The sequence below is a fragment of the Thamnophis elegans genome, chromosome Z (genome assembly GCF_009769535.1).
Source record: "Thamnophis elegans isolate rThaEle1 chromosome Z, rThaEle1.pri, whole genome shotgun sequence".
NCBI classification, from domain to species: domain Eukaryota; kingdom Metazoa; phylum Chordata; class Lepidosauria; order Squamata; family Colubridae; genus Thamnophis; species Thamnophis elegans.
In genome coordinates, this window is record NC_045558.1 from 127,823,836 (window position 1) to 127,841,146 (window position 17,311).

Consider the following 17,311-nt stretch of genomic DNA (forward strand, 5'->3'; position numbering starts at 1 on the left):
ATTAAGTGAGGTTGGTCAGCCAGTTACAAAACAATCCATCTGGTGGTGATGCTGTCTAATCCACATGTTTTTATCTTATCAAGCAATAGGTTGTGGTCTACTTTATCAAATGCCTTACTGAAGCCCAAGTAAATTATATCTACAGCATTCTACTGACCCACTAATTTTGTCACTTTATCAAAGAATGCAGTAAGGTTTCTCTGACATGATCTGTTTTTAACAAACCCATATTGGCCTTTGGTTATGACTCTGTTTGCATCTCAGTGTTCACTGACTCATTGCTTATCTTTTCCAAAATCTTCCCAGATATTGAGGCCAGGCTGATAGGTCTGTAGGTTCCTGGATCTATTTTTTTCTTTGTTGAAGATGGGCACTGCATCAGCTTTTTTCCAGTCCTCTATATATCTTTTGTATATCAAATTAGACAAAGAAATCCAATCTATATGTTTTTTAAAAAATACCCACAACAATAAAAGAGGAAAAAATTAATCTGTAGCTTACAGAGAGTCACAAAGAAAAGTTAGAAGAAGAAAACTTAATCCATGCATTTGAAAAAGGTTTGCTTTTTTGAAAAAGGTGGTTCTCTCGATGCTACATATTATCATATATGGTGGACCTGCCAAAAGGTTAGGGCATTCTGGATAAAAATATGGTGGATTATGCAAAATATCTTTAAAAGAAGGATAAAGTTTACTCCTCAGTTATTTTTACTAGGTATATGTACTGACTTTACAGTGGTAGAGACTAACTTGATTCTGCACCTAATAACGGCAGCAAGACTGTTGGTGGCGCAATACTGGAAGAAGGAAGACTTGCCTACAACTCAAGAATGGACATTGAAAGTCACAAATTTAGCCGAGATGGCTACAATATCAGCATATCTTAAAGATCATTCAAATGAGAGATATAAACGAGACTGGAAAAAATGGGTTGACTATATACAAAATAAATACGGGACCAAGAAATTCCAGTTAGCCTATACTTAAGATCAGAAATGATTTAAATTGTTTAAAGTTAGTTCAGCAAGAAGAAGCTAAGGTCGATGTAGAATGTCATTAATCTGTTTGTTTCTTTTTTCTCAATAGATTTTAGACTGTGTTGGTTAAAAATCCATACCGTGTACGGGTTCTGGGAAGTTGGGGGGGGGAGGAGGAGGGTTGGGGGTGGAGGGAGGGAGGGGCATACAAAAAAAATTGTACTTCAATGTTTTACTGATTGAGGAATGATGAAATGTTTGTTTTAAAAGAAATAAAACTTTGAACCAGAAAAAAAGAAAGAAAAAGGTTTGCTTAGATTCAATCCATGTAAATAACATTTAGAAAGTAAGATAACCACTGTCCAAAACCATTCCAAAATTCAAATTCACCACTAAGTTCTTCTATTCTTTGATTTAAATTGGTTTTTAAGTTTTATAGACAGTCCCTTTTTTATGAACAATAAAAATTCCTCACCAGCTGGAAACACTTTCTTTTTCCACATCGTTCCGTTTTGGGGCCACCCCGACTTTGTTAGCCTATGGCTGGATTTTTTATCACCGGCTTGAACATCTTCTCTTGCTTTTTTTCAGGGATTTTGCGATATCCCTGAGATCAGCAAGACATAATCTTCCTATTCACCATCTCTTCGGGATGGTTTAGGTCCGTTGGGATCCCCAGTGATAAAAGTGTTGACTGCGATCTCAGAGCATTGAGATCGCATGTCATTTCGTCACAACTTCGGCCCCTCCTCTCCGGGATATTTCTTTCCTGTGTCTATCCTATAGAGTATATCCTCTATAGCAGGCATATTTAACTCACTGCCCATGGCTGCATGCAGCCCCACAGATATAATAAAAATATAAGAAATAAAGGAAGCTCGTTATTTATAAACATTAACCATAATATATATTCTATATGCAGCCCAAGACAATTGCTCTTCACTTAATGTGCCCCAGACATCCAAAAGGTTGGATACTCATACCCAATAAAAGGTAAAGGTTCCCCTGGGACATATGTGCTAGTTGTTCACGACTTTAGGAGGCAGTGTCCATCTCCGTTTCAAAGCTGAAGAACTAGCATTGTCCGAAGAGGTCTCCATGGTCATATGGCTGGCATGAATAAATGCTGAAGGCACGCAGAACTCTGTTACCTTCCCACCAAATGTGGTCCCTATTTTTCTACTTGCATTTTTATATGCTTTTGAACTACTAGATTGGTAGAAGCTGGGACAAGTAATGTGAGCTCAGACATTACATGTGCCAGGAATTTGAACTGCTGAACTGCCGATCTTTCTGATCAACAAGCTCAGCATCTTAGCCACTGAGCCACCACCTCCCTATGTTAGCAAGAAATAAATAATGTAATACCACAGTAGCATAATTTTTTTAAAAAAACAGTGACAATAACAGATGAAATAGATAGTATGTAAATGGTAATATTTTATTTTTTCTATCAAGTGAGAATTAAACCTGAAGATTTGAAACCTTTACTCAAATTAAGTGGAATTGGATCAGAACATCCAATGATTCAGTTTTCTTACAAACAATCTAAAACAACGAGACATATAATTTACATTTTTCTGTGGGTTTGTCTTCTTAGCTGTTCTTTGTTGTTGAGGGAAGGCCTTAGGACAATGATGTAACACTTAGGGAAAAAAATGCAAACTAGTAACCCAACACTAGAAGCTATAATGGAGAAGATCTCCACTGCAACCATGTATTTCCCCTTGGTGCTCAAGTATGTTGGAACAAAGGACAACCAGACACTGCAGAAGACCAACATGCTGAAGGTAATAAACTTGGCTTCATTGAAAACATCAGGCAGTTTTCTTGCTAGGAATGCCACTGTAAAGCTAATAATGGCAAGAAAACCCATGTAGCTCAAGACACAGTAGAACATGAAGACTGATCCTTCATTACACTCCAGAAAGATTTCTTCTGCCCCTGAACTCATGTCAGCATCTGGGAATGGGGGAGAGATTGCCAGCCATATAATGCAAATAAATCCTTGAAGCAAGGTGCAGCACAATAGGATGGACACTGCCAATCTATTTCCCACCCATCTAGTCATCTTAGACCCAGGCTTGGTGGCCATGAATGCCAAAATCACAATGATGGTTTTGGCCAAGACACAAGAAATGGCCACAGAGAAGATGACCCCAAAAGTAGTTTGACGAAGGAGACACGTCACCTTATCAGGTTTCCCAAGGAATAAGAAACAACAAAGAAAAGACAAGAAGAGAGCAATAAGGAGAGCATAGGTGAGATTCCGGTTGTTGGCTTTGACTATGGGAGTGTCCTGATGCTTAATAAAAATCCAAAGGATTCCAATTGTCATCACACAAAAGAAAAGAGCAGAACTGGCCAAAGTGATCCCCAACGTTTCTTCATACATCAAAAATGTTGCAATCTTTGGAAGACACAAATCTTGGTTCACGTTTGCGTACTGATCTTCTGGACACTGAAAGCAATCATCCATGTCTAGAAAATAAATTAACAACTTAGGAATTGCATGGGAAGAATCAAAAATCAAAAAAGGATACTTGTTAACAAAAAAGATAAGTTTTTGTTAATGTTTGAAAAGCAATTATACTGGTAGACATTTTATCTATCTATCTATATATATATATAGATATACACAAGCCAAATACCACTCACTTATCATGAAATCTCAAGAATCGCAAAGCCTGAAAACCTGAAATTCAACACGTATGTTCCTCTTGGCTTCTAGGTGCTCACTAAGAAAGGATTTTTCGAAATGACTATCATATCATCAGCATTTTGTAAAACTGCAAATCCCTTATGGTAACATTCTCTGATGCTCCTCCTTTGCTAAACCGGGCATGAGCGTGACCAGTGTGTGACTCATTTGGCCTGCAGGTTGGGAGTTTAGACATTCTACTTCCCCTCCCCATCTGAAAAAATCTCTGTTCCAATTGCCAGTTGCCTCACATTCTGTTACCTCAGTTCAAACTGGCAGACATTCCACACCTTTACTCGGAAGCAGTCTGGGGCTCCTTACAGTTTAGTAGCGAAACATGGGTATCCAGCTAGTAAAGTTACATTTGAAAACATCTTTGGTCCAAAACATTACTGGGTATCACTGTAGAAATCCATTCCATAAACGGAATGCTGGTTAGTTTCCATGTTTTACTCCATCCATTTGTCAGGGAGAACAATAACATTCGTCTAAACTTTTCATTGTTCTTTTGACCCACCATTTTATTTAGGTACTTTATATTTTCTAGGATACCAAATGCAACAACTCACCTACTTGGGTGGAAATCTTTCCATGGGGACACCGTAGACAATCATAGCAACAAAATGGCTTTCCTTCTATCTTGTTTCTACTAGAACCTGAATGGCACTTACTATTACACCAAGATAGAGGTTGGACCTGTTTAAGAAGGAAAGAAGAAAATGATTTGCTTTGACCATTTTTTTAAAATTGTAATCCAGTACTGGAGTGTCATAATGCTTTTCTTTTGTGCCTTAATAGATAGTTAGCTTCTCTTTTACTTTATTTGCACGAGAGGCTTGTTTCTGTAGGAGAAAATGTTCGGTCCTATAACCATTCAGCACTTCAGCACTCATGAAGGTTTTCAGACGAGTATGTAGGAATCTAGGTATGTAGGTATGCATGTTTGATAAACTACATTTACTTCTGTGTTCTACAAAATCCAAAATGTGTGCTACATTTTTAGCACATTCTTTCTTTTGCAGCTCTTGGTATCAATGGGAAAACATATACTTTTATGTCAATATGATAAGAAACATCAGCTCTTTAATATCCTAGTTTCTGTAGCCACATACTGTAATTTAGAAGACAACCAAGCAGAGGTGGGTTTCTGCTGGTTTTGCCTGGATCGGGCAAAGAGGTAGTGGCGGAGGCAGGGGGCCCGGATCAGGTGAACTGGTAGTGGCGGTGGCAGGAGGCTCCACCACCTGCCCAGATACTTCTGCTTGCATGAGCAAATTGATAATAAAAAAAATGGAAACCCACCACTGCAACCAAGGGCTCACTAGCTAGTTCAGAGATTTGTCGGGGGGGGGGGGAACATTTAGGAATCTTGGACTACTTGAAATATTCTGTAGCTTAATTTACTTTCCATCTAGGATTTTGAATCTATGACAATTTAAGGAGCGACAGAAAGACATTGGTCTTAAAGGTAAGATGAAACTCACCATACCTGGTTAAACCTCTCTGGCCATACAATATCATCCTCAGCAATGGTGAACAATGCCCTTTGGGGGGTCCTTGGGGTCCATCCTTCCAACCATGATTCTCATAAAAGATAGATTGGGAAATGTGATCCAATTCATAATATCAAATCCAGTTTCCAATTCTCCATTTTGGTTGAAAGAAACCTTTTGTTCAGCACTATTATTGAATGAGACCCATCTCATAAATTGGTTGAGCTACATTGGGAAAAAAAAGACAAGACAAGGTTAGATGGAGGGAGGGAGGGAAGGAGGGAGGGAGGAGGGATGGAGGGATAGATAGATGGATGGATGGATGGATGGATGCATAGATTGGATAGATAAATGCATAGATTGGATAGATAGATGATAGATGATAGATTAGATAAATAGATAGAAAGAAAGAATGACAGACAGACAGATGATAGATAGATAGATAGATAGATAGATAGATAGATAGATAGATGATAGATGAGATAGGTAGATGATAGAGGATGGATGGATAAATAGATGATAGAAAGAAAGAAAGAATGACAGACAGATGATAGATAGATAGATAGATAGATAGATAGATAGATAGATAGATTATAGATGAGATAGGTAGATGATAGATAGATGATAGCTGAGATAGATGATATAGGTAGGTGATAGATGATAGATTAGATAGATAGATAGATAGATAGATAGATAGATAGATAGATAGATAGATAGATAGATAGATAGATAGATGATAGACAGACAGACAGACAGATAGATAGATGATAGATTAGATAGGTAGATGATAGATAGATGATAGATTAGATAGATAGATAGATAGATAGATAGATAGATAGATAGATAGATAGATAGATAGATGAGATAGGTAGATAGGTAGATGATAGATTAGATAGATAGATAGATAGATAGATAGATAGATAGATAGATAGATAGATAGATAGATAGGTAGGTAGGTAGGTAGGTAGGTAGGTAGGTAGGTAGGTAGGTAGGTAGGTAGGGTAGGGTAGGGTAGGGTAGGGTAGGGTAGGGTAGGGTAGGGTAGGGTAGGGTAGGGTAGGGTAGGGTAGGGTAAGGTAAGGTAAGGTAAGGTAAGGTAAGGTAAGGTAAGATAAGATAGGATAGTGCACACTTACATTTTGTGAGTTAGTTGCCGGTGTGCGGCAAACCGGTGGTAAAATTATGTGAAAACCATCTCTGGTTGGAGGTAATGGTTTAGTCTGTAATATTTATATTATTATTTTTGGTAAATAAATTATTATTATTATAGTAGCTTCCTGTCTGTGGTAATCTTTAATGATTATTTTGATGGGTTTTGCTTTGGAATTTTAATATTGGGGGGTTTAGTTTATAATATCTATATTAGTGCTTTTGTTTCATAAATGAAGGATTACCATATCTGGAAATATTTAATTATTTTAATTATCGCAATATTCAATTGTTAATTAAGATTCAATTTCTTATTGTTACTTTTTATATACTATTTGTTTTATGTGTTTGATACAAAAATTAATAAAACTATTAAAAAGGAAAGAGCAAATCTGTGCTGTGGAAAATATTATAAGTCTAAAGACGTCTAAAGACACCAGTTACAGAAACAGTCTTCATGGACTTCCTTTGAAACAAATTGTTTTGGAAATAAATACTGTAACCCAAGAAAGTCCTTGAAATGTGGAAATTCAGGAAGGCATGAAAAATCTAGATATTGTAAGGCCAAATAAAGAAGCACTGTTAACATAAAATGAAAAATTGCATGCTCCCATTCCTTATACACGTGCAGATATAATAATTTATAATGACATTATTTGGAATAGAGCTAGAGAGATGATGACATTGAATAAAACTACATCCTGAGATACAGTACATTCTCCTTGGAAGAATGGATTTCATTTAGGTTTAGGAATCAGAGGTGGCACTCAGACCGGTTTGGACCGGTTTGCTGGAACTGGAAGTGAAAATCATGGGTGGCTTTCTTATCCACCCTGGCTCTATGCCGTCCTCTTTAGACACGTTTTCAAGCTGTGCATGTGTGCAAGCCGCGTGTGTGATCAAAGCATGGAGGGTTGAGCGCATGTGTGGACGGGTGCTCACATTTGTGAACCTGTAAGGAAAGTAAGTGAATAGTACCCCTGTTTAGGATCAGGGTGGCAGATACAGTGAGTACCTTGGTTTGCTTACGGTTTTACCTTCCACAGTTTTTGATCCAGATGTTCCAGTTGGACTTCGTGCCCTCTCGCTCTGTATTCCAGCACTGATGAATGGAAGTCATGGAAAGCATATGCCATAACATAGATGGCATTGTAGATGCTGTAGCTATGGGCAGTCATGTCCATTTCAAACACAGATGTAGGAAGAGCTTCCAGTTTCTCTTTTCCAGTGCAAGGAACCTCACTTTCATCTTCATTCATAACAGAGATGGAGAAGGAACATTGAAAGGCACTTTCCCAGAAGAGCTTGACAAAGCTAACTTTTTCCTCTAAGTTTGGTTTCCTCGTATGAACAAAGTGCTGGAATCCTAACACTTTCTCTGTGTGAATTGCAAAAGACAGAGCACCATGGAGGAAGACTAGGTCACTATTCCTCAGAAAGGGAAGGGAAGTGAAATCCATCTCAGCTGTCATAACCCAGATTTTACCTTGTCTCCATAATGGTGCATCTTCAATTTTCAAATTGGTGGAAAGAAGTCTCAGAACTATGATTCCGTAAATTTCACCATGAACTAATACTACATTAGCTGTGCTTTTCATAACCACCATGTACATTTCAAGTCCCATTTCCACCAACTCAACAATGCTGCTTGAGTCATCAATGATTGGAAATGTTTCAATGAAGTCTGAACAGATCCCCTTCTGGGCTAACATGGGAACCAGATCTTGTATAAACTTCTCACCATTGTCATTTTTCACAGACAAGATCCCAATCCATGTCCAACTGAAATGCAGCAATAATAGAAAAATTCCCTTATACTGATGGTCCATTCTTGGAAACATTTGTTGATATAAAACCATCTCGTTTTTCAAGTTACTTTCAATAGTGGAACCATACATTATCTTCAGAAAAACAAAAATACTGGGAAATAGACAACAGGACATTTGTTTTTCTTTAAAACATTTATTTACCCTCTTAAGCTACAATATAGACATCAATGGTCAAAATATATTCATATTTTGACTAAAGTGATATTTCACATACATATTTAGAGAATCCTACATGGAGATTTTTATGTCATCAGTTGAAAGGCTGATCTCTATCAGAGAAATTGATCAAACCTGTTGCACCAAAATTTCCTAATTGTTTGTATTTGTAAGATGGTAGATTATCCCTTAAAATCCCTCGCTGAGAATAGTTTAAGGTGTGTCAAACTTTTCAAGTTTCAATTTCCAAATATTAGGGGTGCTCAAAAGTTGTGATATATCTTGGGGATTGTAAAGATATTGTGGTTACTTTAATATAATTTAGATGTGCTTGGTAAGTTACTTGGTAAGTAACTACATATCATAACTCTTTAACATTATGTTTGTTACATTTGAATACTCTATATGCTTAGTTATATTTTCTCTTCAATATATATCTTTATATAAGGTATTTCTGAGAACGCTTCTGAAAATTTGTAGTTTTAGTCACTGTTTCTCTTAAAAATTGCTTTAGTGGAAAATTAATCTTTGTGAAAGCATAGCACAAACATTGATAATTAAATCTTTAAACCACAAAATGTCAGAAGAGTTATGGCCACAACTGTGGACATTAATAATCTACAGCACAATTCCCTTGTAGTCATCAGAAGCCATCAGTTTTAAGAATAATCTTGTTATTTTGGGAAGAATCCATGTTCCATGGCCACAAAATGTATTTAAATGGTAAAGAAAAGGTTGGGAACTACTGCCATAAACAATTTACATAAAAAGAAGGCTAGAAGGGCATTGATGGCTATCTATTTGGTCTGGAGTCCATCAAAGCTCATACCTGTGGCATCTTGTAGAGGGACAGGATGGTAGCCATGTGCAGACACACCTCAGTGGTAGGTCCTCCAAGAACTGCTATTGGTCTTTGCTGTGTATCACAGTTATAGTTAGGGATGAACTGGCCCTTTTTAGAAAAAAGTTCCAATGAGGCACGGTATGTCCAACTTGTCATGAAGTAGGTATTATAGATCTGAAATCCAAGAGTATGATTGGGTAAAATATGAGGATTTCTGTTAATTTCTTTGATGGCAAATTCTAAGGCCAAGATATGCTGGTAGATTGGAGTCATGACTCTAGAAAGGGAAAGACATATTTTCAATTGAAATGAAAGCATATAACATACTTTGATTGTGATAAAACAGCATTGCAATTGTTTTGATTTTGGTGACAATCTTCCAATAATCATTCTTTTGAGTAATACTTTCAGAAAATGCTGTCACTGGTTGATTTTTCAAAAGAGTCTTGATGCTTTTTGGAGGAGTAGAATCACTCCATTTTCTTTAAAATTTCCAAAACCTCCATTCCATCATTGACAGTAATTTCTGAGGTACTATTGATGGCTCTATTACAAAGAGAGAAACAGAATATGGTTTAGCTGACTATACTAATAATTTATAGCAATAGCAATAGCAATAGCAGTTAGACTTATATACCGCTTCATAGGGCTTTCAGCCCTCTCTAAGCGGTTTACAGAGTCAGCATATTGCCCCCAACAACAATCCAGATCCTCATTTTACCCACCTCGGAAGGATGGAAGGCTGAGTCAACCCTGAGCCGGTGAGATTTGAACAGCCGAACTGCAGAACTGCAGTCAGCTGAAGTAGCCTGCAGTGCTGCATTTAACCACTGCGCCACATCGGCTCATAGTTTTGGATCATCGAGATTCCTCTTGAAATAACTTGGGTGTTTTTTGTTTTGTTTTTTTTGTTTTAAATGGATGAATACTTATCAACTGATAACCCCAAAATGCAGACAGGGTTAAGATGAGAACTCTCAGGAACATTTCTCTATTTATTATTATCTCTTTTATTCATTAAACATGAAACTCAGTCAACTGAACATTCAAAAATGCATCACAAATACTATTGACTGGTGCTAATGGTTTATATGAATTGCTGCCAGCATCCAAGGATCTTTTTAAAATATACAATGTTTTGAGTAGTGCAGGGTTTTTTTTTTTTTTGCAGTTCCGCTGGTGTTATTGCAGGAAGCTGCAATTTCTTGATGTGTTTTGTAAAATGGTACCAAGTGCCCCAATGACAATTGGTTGTTTATTATTATTGTTGTTGTTGTTGTTATTGTTGTTATGTGATTAATCTTTGGTGAGATTCACAGCCTTTGGAGCTCAAGTCCTAACCAAGGACCTAGGAACTGTTAAGGTAACATTAGAGGATATAAGCTGTTCTAAGTAGAGTGGTTTTTCGTAGAGTCAGAATTTTCAAGTCCGATAAATTTAGAATTTCCAAATAGTGAGGTAGTCCTTTAGGTATTGCTCCAAGGGCTTCAATTACAATCTTGACAACACCCAATTTCTTTTTCCACAGTTGCTCAAGTTGAATTTGCAAGTCCCGGTACTTTGTGATTTTTTTCTTGCTGATTATTATTATTATTATATATACTTTATTCATTAAACATGAAATCCAGCCAACTGAACATTCAAAAATGCATTACAAATACCAGTGACTGGTGCTAATGGTTAATACAGTTTGCTGCCAGCGTCCTAGGTATCAACCAAGTACCTTCTTAAAATATAAGATGTTCCGAATAGCACAATTTGTTGCAGTTCCACTGGTGTTATTGCAGGAAGCTGCAATTTGTTGATGTATCTTGTAAAATTCTTGGACATGGTGCCAAGTGCCCTGATGACAATGGGTATCACTGTTAAATGCTTCATCCATAGCCGTGTAGTTTCAATGACCAGGTCATGATGTTTCATTATTTTTTCTAGTTCTTTTTCTTATTTCATAAACATTTTGCATACAGTGTATTGTCAGGGTACATCATTTACAAAAGAAAAACAAAGAAAGAACAAAAAGAAATATGAACACATTTACCCCAGATACTTATTATTATATGTGATGGACTTGTATGAAAGGAAGAAAATATTGAAAGAAAATACATACTTGATTGGAAAAAGATGATTAAGCAACATATAGATCTGAAACCAGAAATATTTTTGTTGGGTATAATGCCAGAGGACTATGATAAAGGGACTATATATTTAGTTTTATATGTACTGACAGAAGCAGGGATTGTATTTGCACAATATTGGAAAAATGAGAACACTCCATCAGATGACAAAGTAAATTTGGAAAATGTTAAGACTGTGCAGAGATGGACAGATTGACTTTAAAAATAAAAGACAAAGAAGACACAGAATATTACTTGATATGGAATAGATTTTATGGGTGGTTAGAGATAAGAGGTAGAAATCAGATGAAGAAAGATTATTGCTATGTATGAATTAAATATAAAGATGGTTTATAATTATAAATCTGCCAATATAATAAACAGAATTATAAATAAGCTAATATAAAGATAAATTTAGCCAAATTTAGCCAATTCTGTTACATTATTACTATTATTACCAGGAAATTTCTCTAAAGAACCTCACTGACTCATGCCTAAAAAGTAAGCCTAGAAACTGTTAGAGAAGCTCGAAAGCACAGATTTCCAACCTGCAGCCTACAGGCAACATGTGAGCCTGGATAGCTAGTAATGAAGACCCACAAGATAATTAAAAAATAATAATATAATACGTTTCATTGTTTTCACATAATGGTGGGAAAATCTGAGAAATAAAGGAGAAATTTTTTAGGATTGTAGGATGCAATCATCACATAGCATGGATGAGGCTTATGAAAAGGAAATGGAGAGTAAGAGGATAATGGAAAAAGGAGGAAGAGTAGGAGGATGGAGATAGGGCTAACCAACAAAGAAAAGGTCAAGTCAATCATTGGAAGGGAGGCTAATATGAACAGACTTCCTAGTTCAAATTAATGTTCTCTGTTAGGTCAGCTCCCCCGTTAGGAGAACGAGTGCGTGCAGAGAACCGTAGTGAGAGTGGTCCAGAAGAACGCATAAACCAGCATACGGAGACACTGAATTGTAAAAACAGATAGTGTTTTACTTCTGTGGAAAATAGAGGTATGCAGAGTCCAATTCATACACGGTTAAGACAGTCAATCATCAACATTCTCAGTTAAGGGGTGGTCCATCAAACACAGTCTAGTATCATATAATCAGTTCAGCACACAAAGTCGCTAACAGTAGCAAAACTCACAGTAATTCATGGTGAGCAATACACGACGCATCTACAAACAGTATTCAACGATCAGCATCTAACAATCAGAGAGCTAACAGTCATTCTGGCTCCATCTTATGGCCACTTGAGGTAACAGCAACCAATCACATTTATAGCAGTACTTAAAGATACAGTACTACTATCATGGCTTATATATTGCTAACCCAACTGTTAGACTATGTTCCTAACATTCTATGTAAGTAAAATCTTACACAGTGTCCTCAAATAGCTCCTCAGAGGGACGTTTGCTGAAGTCCATCATTTTGTGAAAGACATAGATCTGAGAGAGCATGTTCACAACAATGAGGTCTCCTGACTGGTATTGCTTGTGAAGAAATGGCAGAGGGTCACTGACACTGCATTTAGCCCTGCACACTACTTGCGGTAAAGGCACAATAACCAATACTGCAAATATCACCATCTTTGACAACAGCATGTTTTCTTTAGGTCAATTTTTGTGAATCAACATTCTCTTTCATGAAGTATAATTCTGCTTGAGTTAATAACTCACCTTCCTCCCACCCCCCAGCCCCCCATGGATTTAGAGCTGAAGTTGAAATAATTACATAGGGACTGTTAATTGCAGGAGAATAATTCCCAATTTTGGAAACAAAATCCTGGGGAACCTTGAACAAGAAAACATGTTTTTACTATGGCAGTAGAGATCTCTTTTAGAATTCTGCAGTGTGGTGGCAAGCAATACAGATGTTTGTAATGAATGAGAGCATTAGAGATCCTGATTCTAATGATAACTTCCTAAACTTTCCCTTCATTTGTAGAAGCATAAGAAGAGTGTTTAGGCATCCTAAATCAAAAATGTCAAATTCATGTCATCATGGCAGCAACACATGACTTTTTTCCCCTTCGCTAGACCGGGTGTCGGTGTGGCGAGAACATAACACATCCAACCTGTGGGCCAAGAGTTTGACAGACCTCTCCTAAATGTTTATTTTATTTATTTTATAATTTTTATTAGGCTTTTTACAAAGCAAAACATAAAAACCACTTTCTACATCCATTCTTCCAATTCCAAGACATCAGTATATCCCAGTTTGTTTATCATCATACATACTTTCCATTCATTGTCCATTTGCTATTTCCTCTTTATATTTATAATTTCTATAACCTAATATTATATACATATACACACAGATACATACATATAGACACACACACACACACACACACACACACACAGACTACTTTCATTTGTTATTCCTGTTCTCTAACCAATCATACCATTTATCCTATACTGAATGGTATTCTTTATCTTCTTTTTCTTCCAGTTTAAAAGTTAATTTGATCATTTCCGCTCAGTCCATTATTTTTTTAATTATCATATTTTTGGAAGGTATGCTGTAGGTATGCTGTCTAATTTCCAATTTTGAGAATATATTATTCTTTTTTCTTATTAAAATGTTTTTATTTTCCATTTTTCATTTTCATACACTCACATATATACTGTGCATAGCCGGGGCCATACAACATTAAACAATAATCACAGCAATTCCTCTTGTCAACAATACCCCCAAAAATAGAAACCCAATATACCTCTTCCACTCTCCATACACCTCTTTCTTCCGCCCCCTCCAACTTTCTATCTTCCCTCCATCATTCCCCTCTACCCTACTTCCCCTCCCCCTCTACCAGTCCTCTCTCCCGATCCACTCCCTCCCTTCCTTCTCACCCTCCCTCCCATCCTCTCTCCCGCCCTCTCTACCCATCTTTCTTCTATCCCACTCCTCCTCCCCTTGGTGTATTTCTACTATATGTCAATGTACTCAACTTGTCCTATTTTTACAGAGAAATTAATGAGAAACAGTATACATGTGAAGTCGCATTACATTGAAATCTAACACATAGTATATATCCCCCTCCCCCCCTCCCCCCAACGCCCCACCTCCCTCCACCCCCCGACTTCCCAGAGCCCGTACACGGTATAGATTTTTAACAAACACAGTCTAAAATATATTGAGAAAAAAGAAATTAAAAAAGAGGTTAATAACATCTCCACATTGATCTTAGCTTCTTCCTGCTACACTAACTTTGAACAGTTTAAATCATTCCTAATCTTAAGCATAGACTATCTGGAATTTCTTAGTCCCGTATTTGTTTTGTATATAGTCAATCCATTTTTTCCAGTCTCGTTTATATCTCTCATTTGAATGATCTTTAAGATATGCCGATATTTTAGCCATCTCGGCTAAATTTGTAACTTTCAATGTCCATTCTTGAGTTGTAGGCAAGTCTTCCTTCTTCCAGTATTGCGCCACCAACAGTCTTGCCGCCATTATTAGGTGCAGAATCAAGTTAGTCTCTACCACTGTAAAGTCAGTACATATACCTAGTAAAAATAACTGAGGAGTAAACTTTATCCTTCTTTTAAAGATATTTTGCATAATCCACCATATTTTTATCCAAAATGCCTTAACCTTTTGGCAGGTCCACCATATATGAAAATATGTAGCATCGAGAGAACCACACCTCCAACATTTAGGCTGTACATTTGGATACATAGAAGCCAACTTTTTAGGATCTAAATGCCATCTATAGAACATCTTATAAAATTTTTCTCTCAGGTTTTGAGCTTGTGTAAATTTCACATTTCTTACCCATATTCTTTCCCATGTATCCAACATTATTGGTTCTTCAATATTTTGAGCCCACTTTATAATACAATCTTTAACTAATTCTGTTTCTGAATCTATCTGTATTAATACATTATATATCCTCTTTATATGCATTAAACTTTGATCTCTTATTAGTTTAAACAAATTATCCTCAACTTGGATAAAACCAATTTTTTGATCTATTTTCCACCTGGCCTGTAATTGCCCATACTGGAACCATGTTTGAACTATCTTCTCCTCTTTTAATACCTCTAAAGATTTTAGTTGTAGTACCCCACTTTCCAAAATGAGAAGCTGTCTGTAGGTAGTTCTATCCTGTTTTTGTGCTATATTCATATTTTCAATTGCATGTCTAGGAATTGCCCACATGGGTATCTTGTCATTTAATTTATATTGGAATTTTTTCCAGACCCGCAGTAAAGCATTTCTTAAGATATGACTTTTAAAATTCTTATCCAATTTTTTGTTAAATAACAGGTAAGCATGCCAACCATATACCAGATCGTGTCCCTTGATATTCAGTATTCTATCATTAGTTAAATGAGTCCAATCACTAATTAAAGATAGCGCCACTGCATCATAATATAGTTTTAGGTTAGGTAATTTCAAGCCTCCTCTCATAATGCAAGATCTTGCATTATTTTCATCTTTACCCTTGGCTTCTTTCCTGCCCATACAAATTTGTTGATACCCTTCTGCCATTCTAAAAGATTCGCATCTTTTTTAAGTATAGGTAACATTTGGAAGAGAAATAAAAATTTTGGTAAGATGTTCATTTTCACTGCCGCTATCCTACCCAGCAAAGATAAGTGCAATTTCTCCCATTTTTTCATCTCTATCTGTATACTATGCCAAAGTGGTTCATAATTATGCTTATATAATTTCCCGTTTGAGGTTAAAATATTTACTCCAAGATATTTGACTTTTTTGACTACCTCACATCCTAGCATCCCTCCTAGTTCTTCCTTTTGTTTAGTATTCATATTTATAGCTAATATTTTTGTTTTCCCTAAATTTATTTTAAAACCAGACACTTGACCATATTGATTAATCGTATTCATTAAAACCATACTGGATTCCTGCGGTTGTTCCAATATTATGACCAAATCATCCGCAAAAACGCGCACTCTGTATTCTTGCTGCCTAATCTTGATCCCTTTTAGACCATCCAAGCCCCGTATTTTATTCAACAATACTTCCAGAGTTATAATAAACAATAGTGGGGACAAAGGACAGCCCTGTCTTGTACCTTTTCCAATTTGAAAAGAGTCTGTTAAACTTCCATTGACTATGATTTGTGCCGTTTGCTGTTGGTATATTGCTTTAATTGACTGTAAAAAGCTATCTCCTATCTGCATTTTTTGCAATATCTTCAACAGAAATTGCCAGTTAACTCGATCAAAGGCCTTCTCAGCATCAAAAAATATGAACGCAGCAGGAATTTGGTTGTTCTTTCCCAAATATTCTAATGCATTGATAATTAATCTAACATTACTTTTCATCTGTCTCCCCTGTATAAAACCTGTTTGGTCGGTGTGTATCAATTGTTGAATAACCAGCATTAACCTATTTGCTAGTATTTTAGTAAAAATTTTATAATCTACATTAAGTAATGAGATAGGTCTATAATTTTTTGGTTGGGTAGTATCTTGATCTTCTTTGGGTATCAAAGATATAAACGCTGTCTTCCAAGATGGAGGCACCTTGCCTTCCGTTTGAATCTTATTAAATAATTCTCTAAGAGGTTCTACCATTTCTAACTGTAAATTTTTATAGTAAACCGCTGTCAAACCATCTGTACCTGGTGCTTTCCCTAACTTTAGTTGCTTAATTACCTGCAAAATTTCCCCCGAGGTTATTGGTTGGTTCAATTTTTGCCTGTGCTCTTCTTTAACTGAGGGTATTTTCTCTTTATCTAAATATCTGTCTATATCTAAACCGTTAATTTTATCCTCTTTATACAACTCTGTAAAAAATTCCCGAAATACCTTTTGAATCTCATCCTGTTGAAACACCTCCTTCCCTCTGTAAGTCAGTTAGGTATATTTCGAGTTTTCCTTTTTTTCCTAATCTGATAAGCTAACCATCTGCCAGGTTTGTTTGCATTACAAAAAGTATTGTGTTTCGCATATAACAAACTAGTGGCTACCTGGTCAGAGATCAACATGTCAAATTGAGATTTTAATATGGTGATTGCTTCCTTAACCTTTGTATCGCCTGGATTCATTGTTAACTCCAGCTCTTT

At 36.4% G+C, this 17,311-nt stretch overlaps 1 protein-coding gene across 1 annotated transcript; it reads right to left on the reverse strand.

Annotated features, from left to right (window-relative positions):
• Positions 1 to 2,546: 2,546 nt before the first annotated feature.
• Positions 2,547 to 12,857, reverse strand: LOC116521731 (vomeronasal type-2 receptor 26-like). Its single transcript, XM_032236392.1, has 5 exons — positions 12,649 to 12,857; positions 9,134 to 9,425; positions 7,357 to 8,220; positions 4,247 to 4,373; positions 2,547 to 3,457 (listed from the first exon to the last, which is right to left on the reverse strand). The coding sequence occupies exons 1-5, from the start codon at positions 12,855 to 12,857 to the stop codon at positions 2,547 to 2,549; spliced, it is 2,403 nt and encodes an 800-aa protein (XP_032092283.1).
• Between the last annotated feature and the right edge of the window lie 4,454 nt (positions 12,858 to 17,311).

Excerpts from the sequence above, each read along its gene's own strand:
- LOC116521731 (XM_032236392.1), bottom strand. The coding sequence starts at position 12,857 with ATGGTGATATTTGCAGTATTGGTTATTGTGCCTTTACCGCAAGTAGTG. Across the intron at positions 9,426-12,648 it reads GAGCTATTTGAGGACACTGT|AGTCATGACTCCAATCTACC; the intron begins GTAAGATTTTAC and ends TTCCCTTTCTAG. Across the intron at positions 4,374-7,356 it reads TGGATCAAAAACTGTGGAAG|GTCCAACCTCTATCTTGGTG; the intron begins GTAAAACCGTAA and ends CTTCTTAAACAG.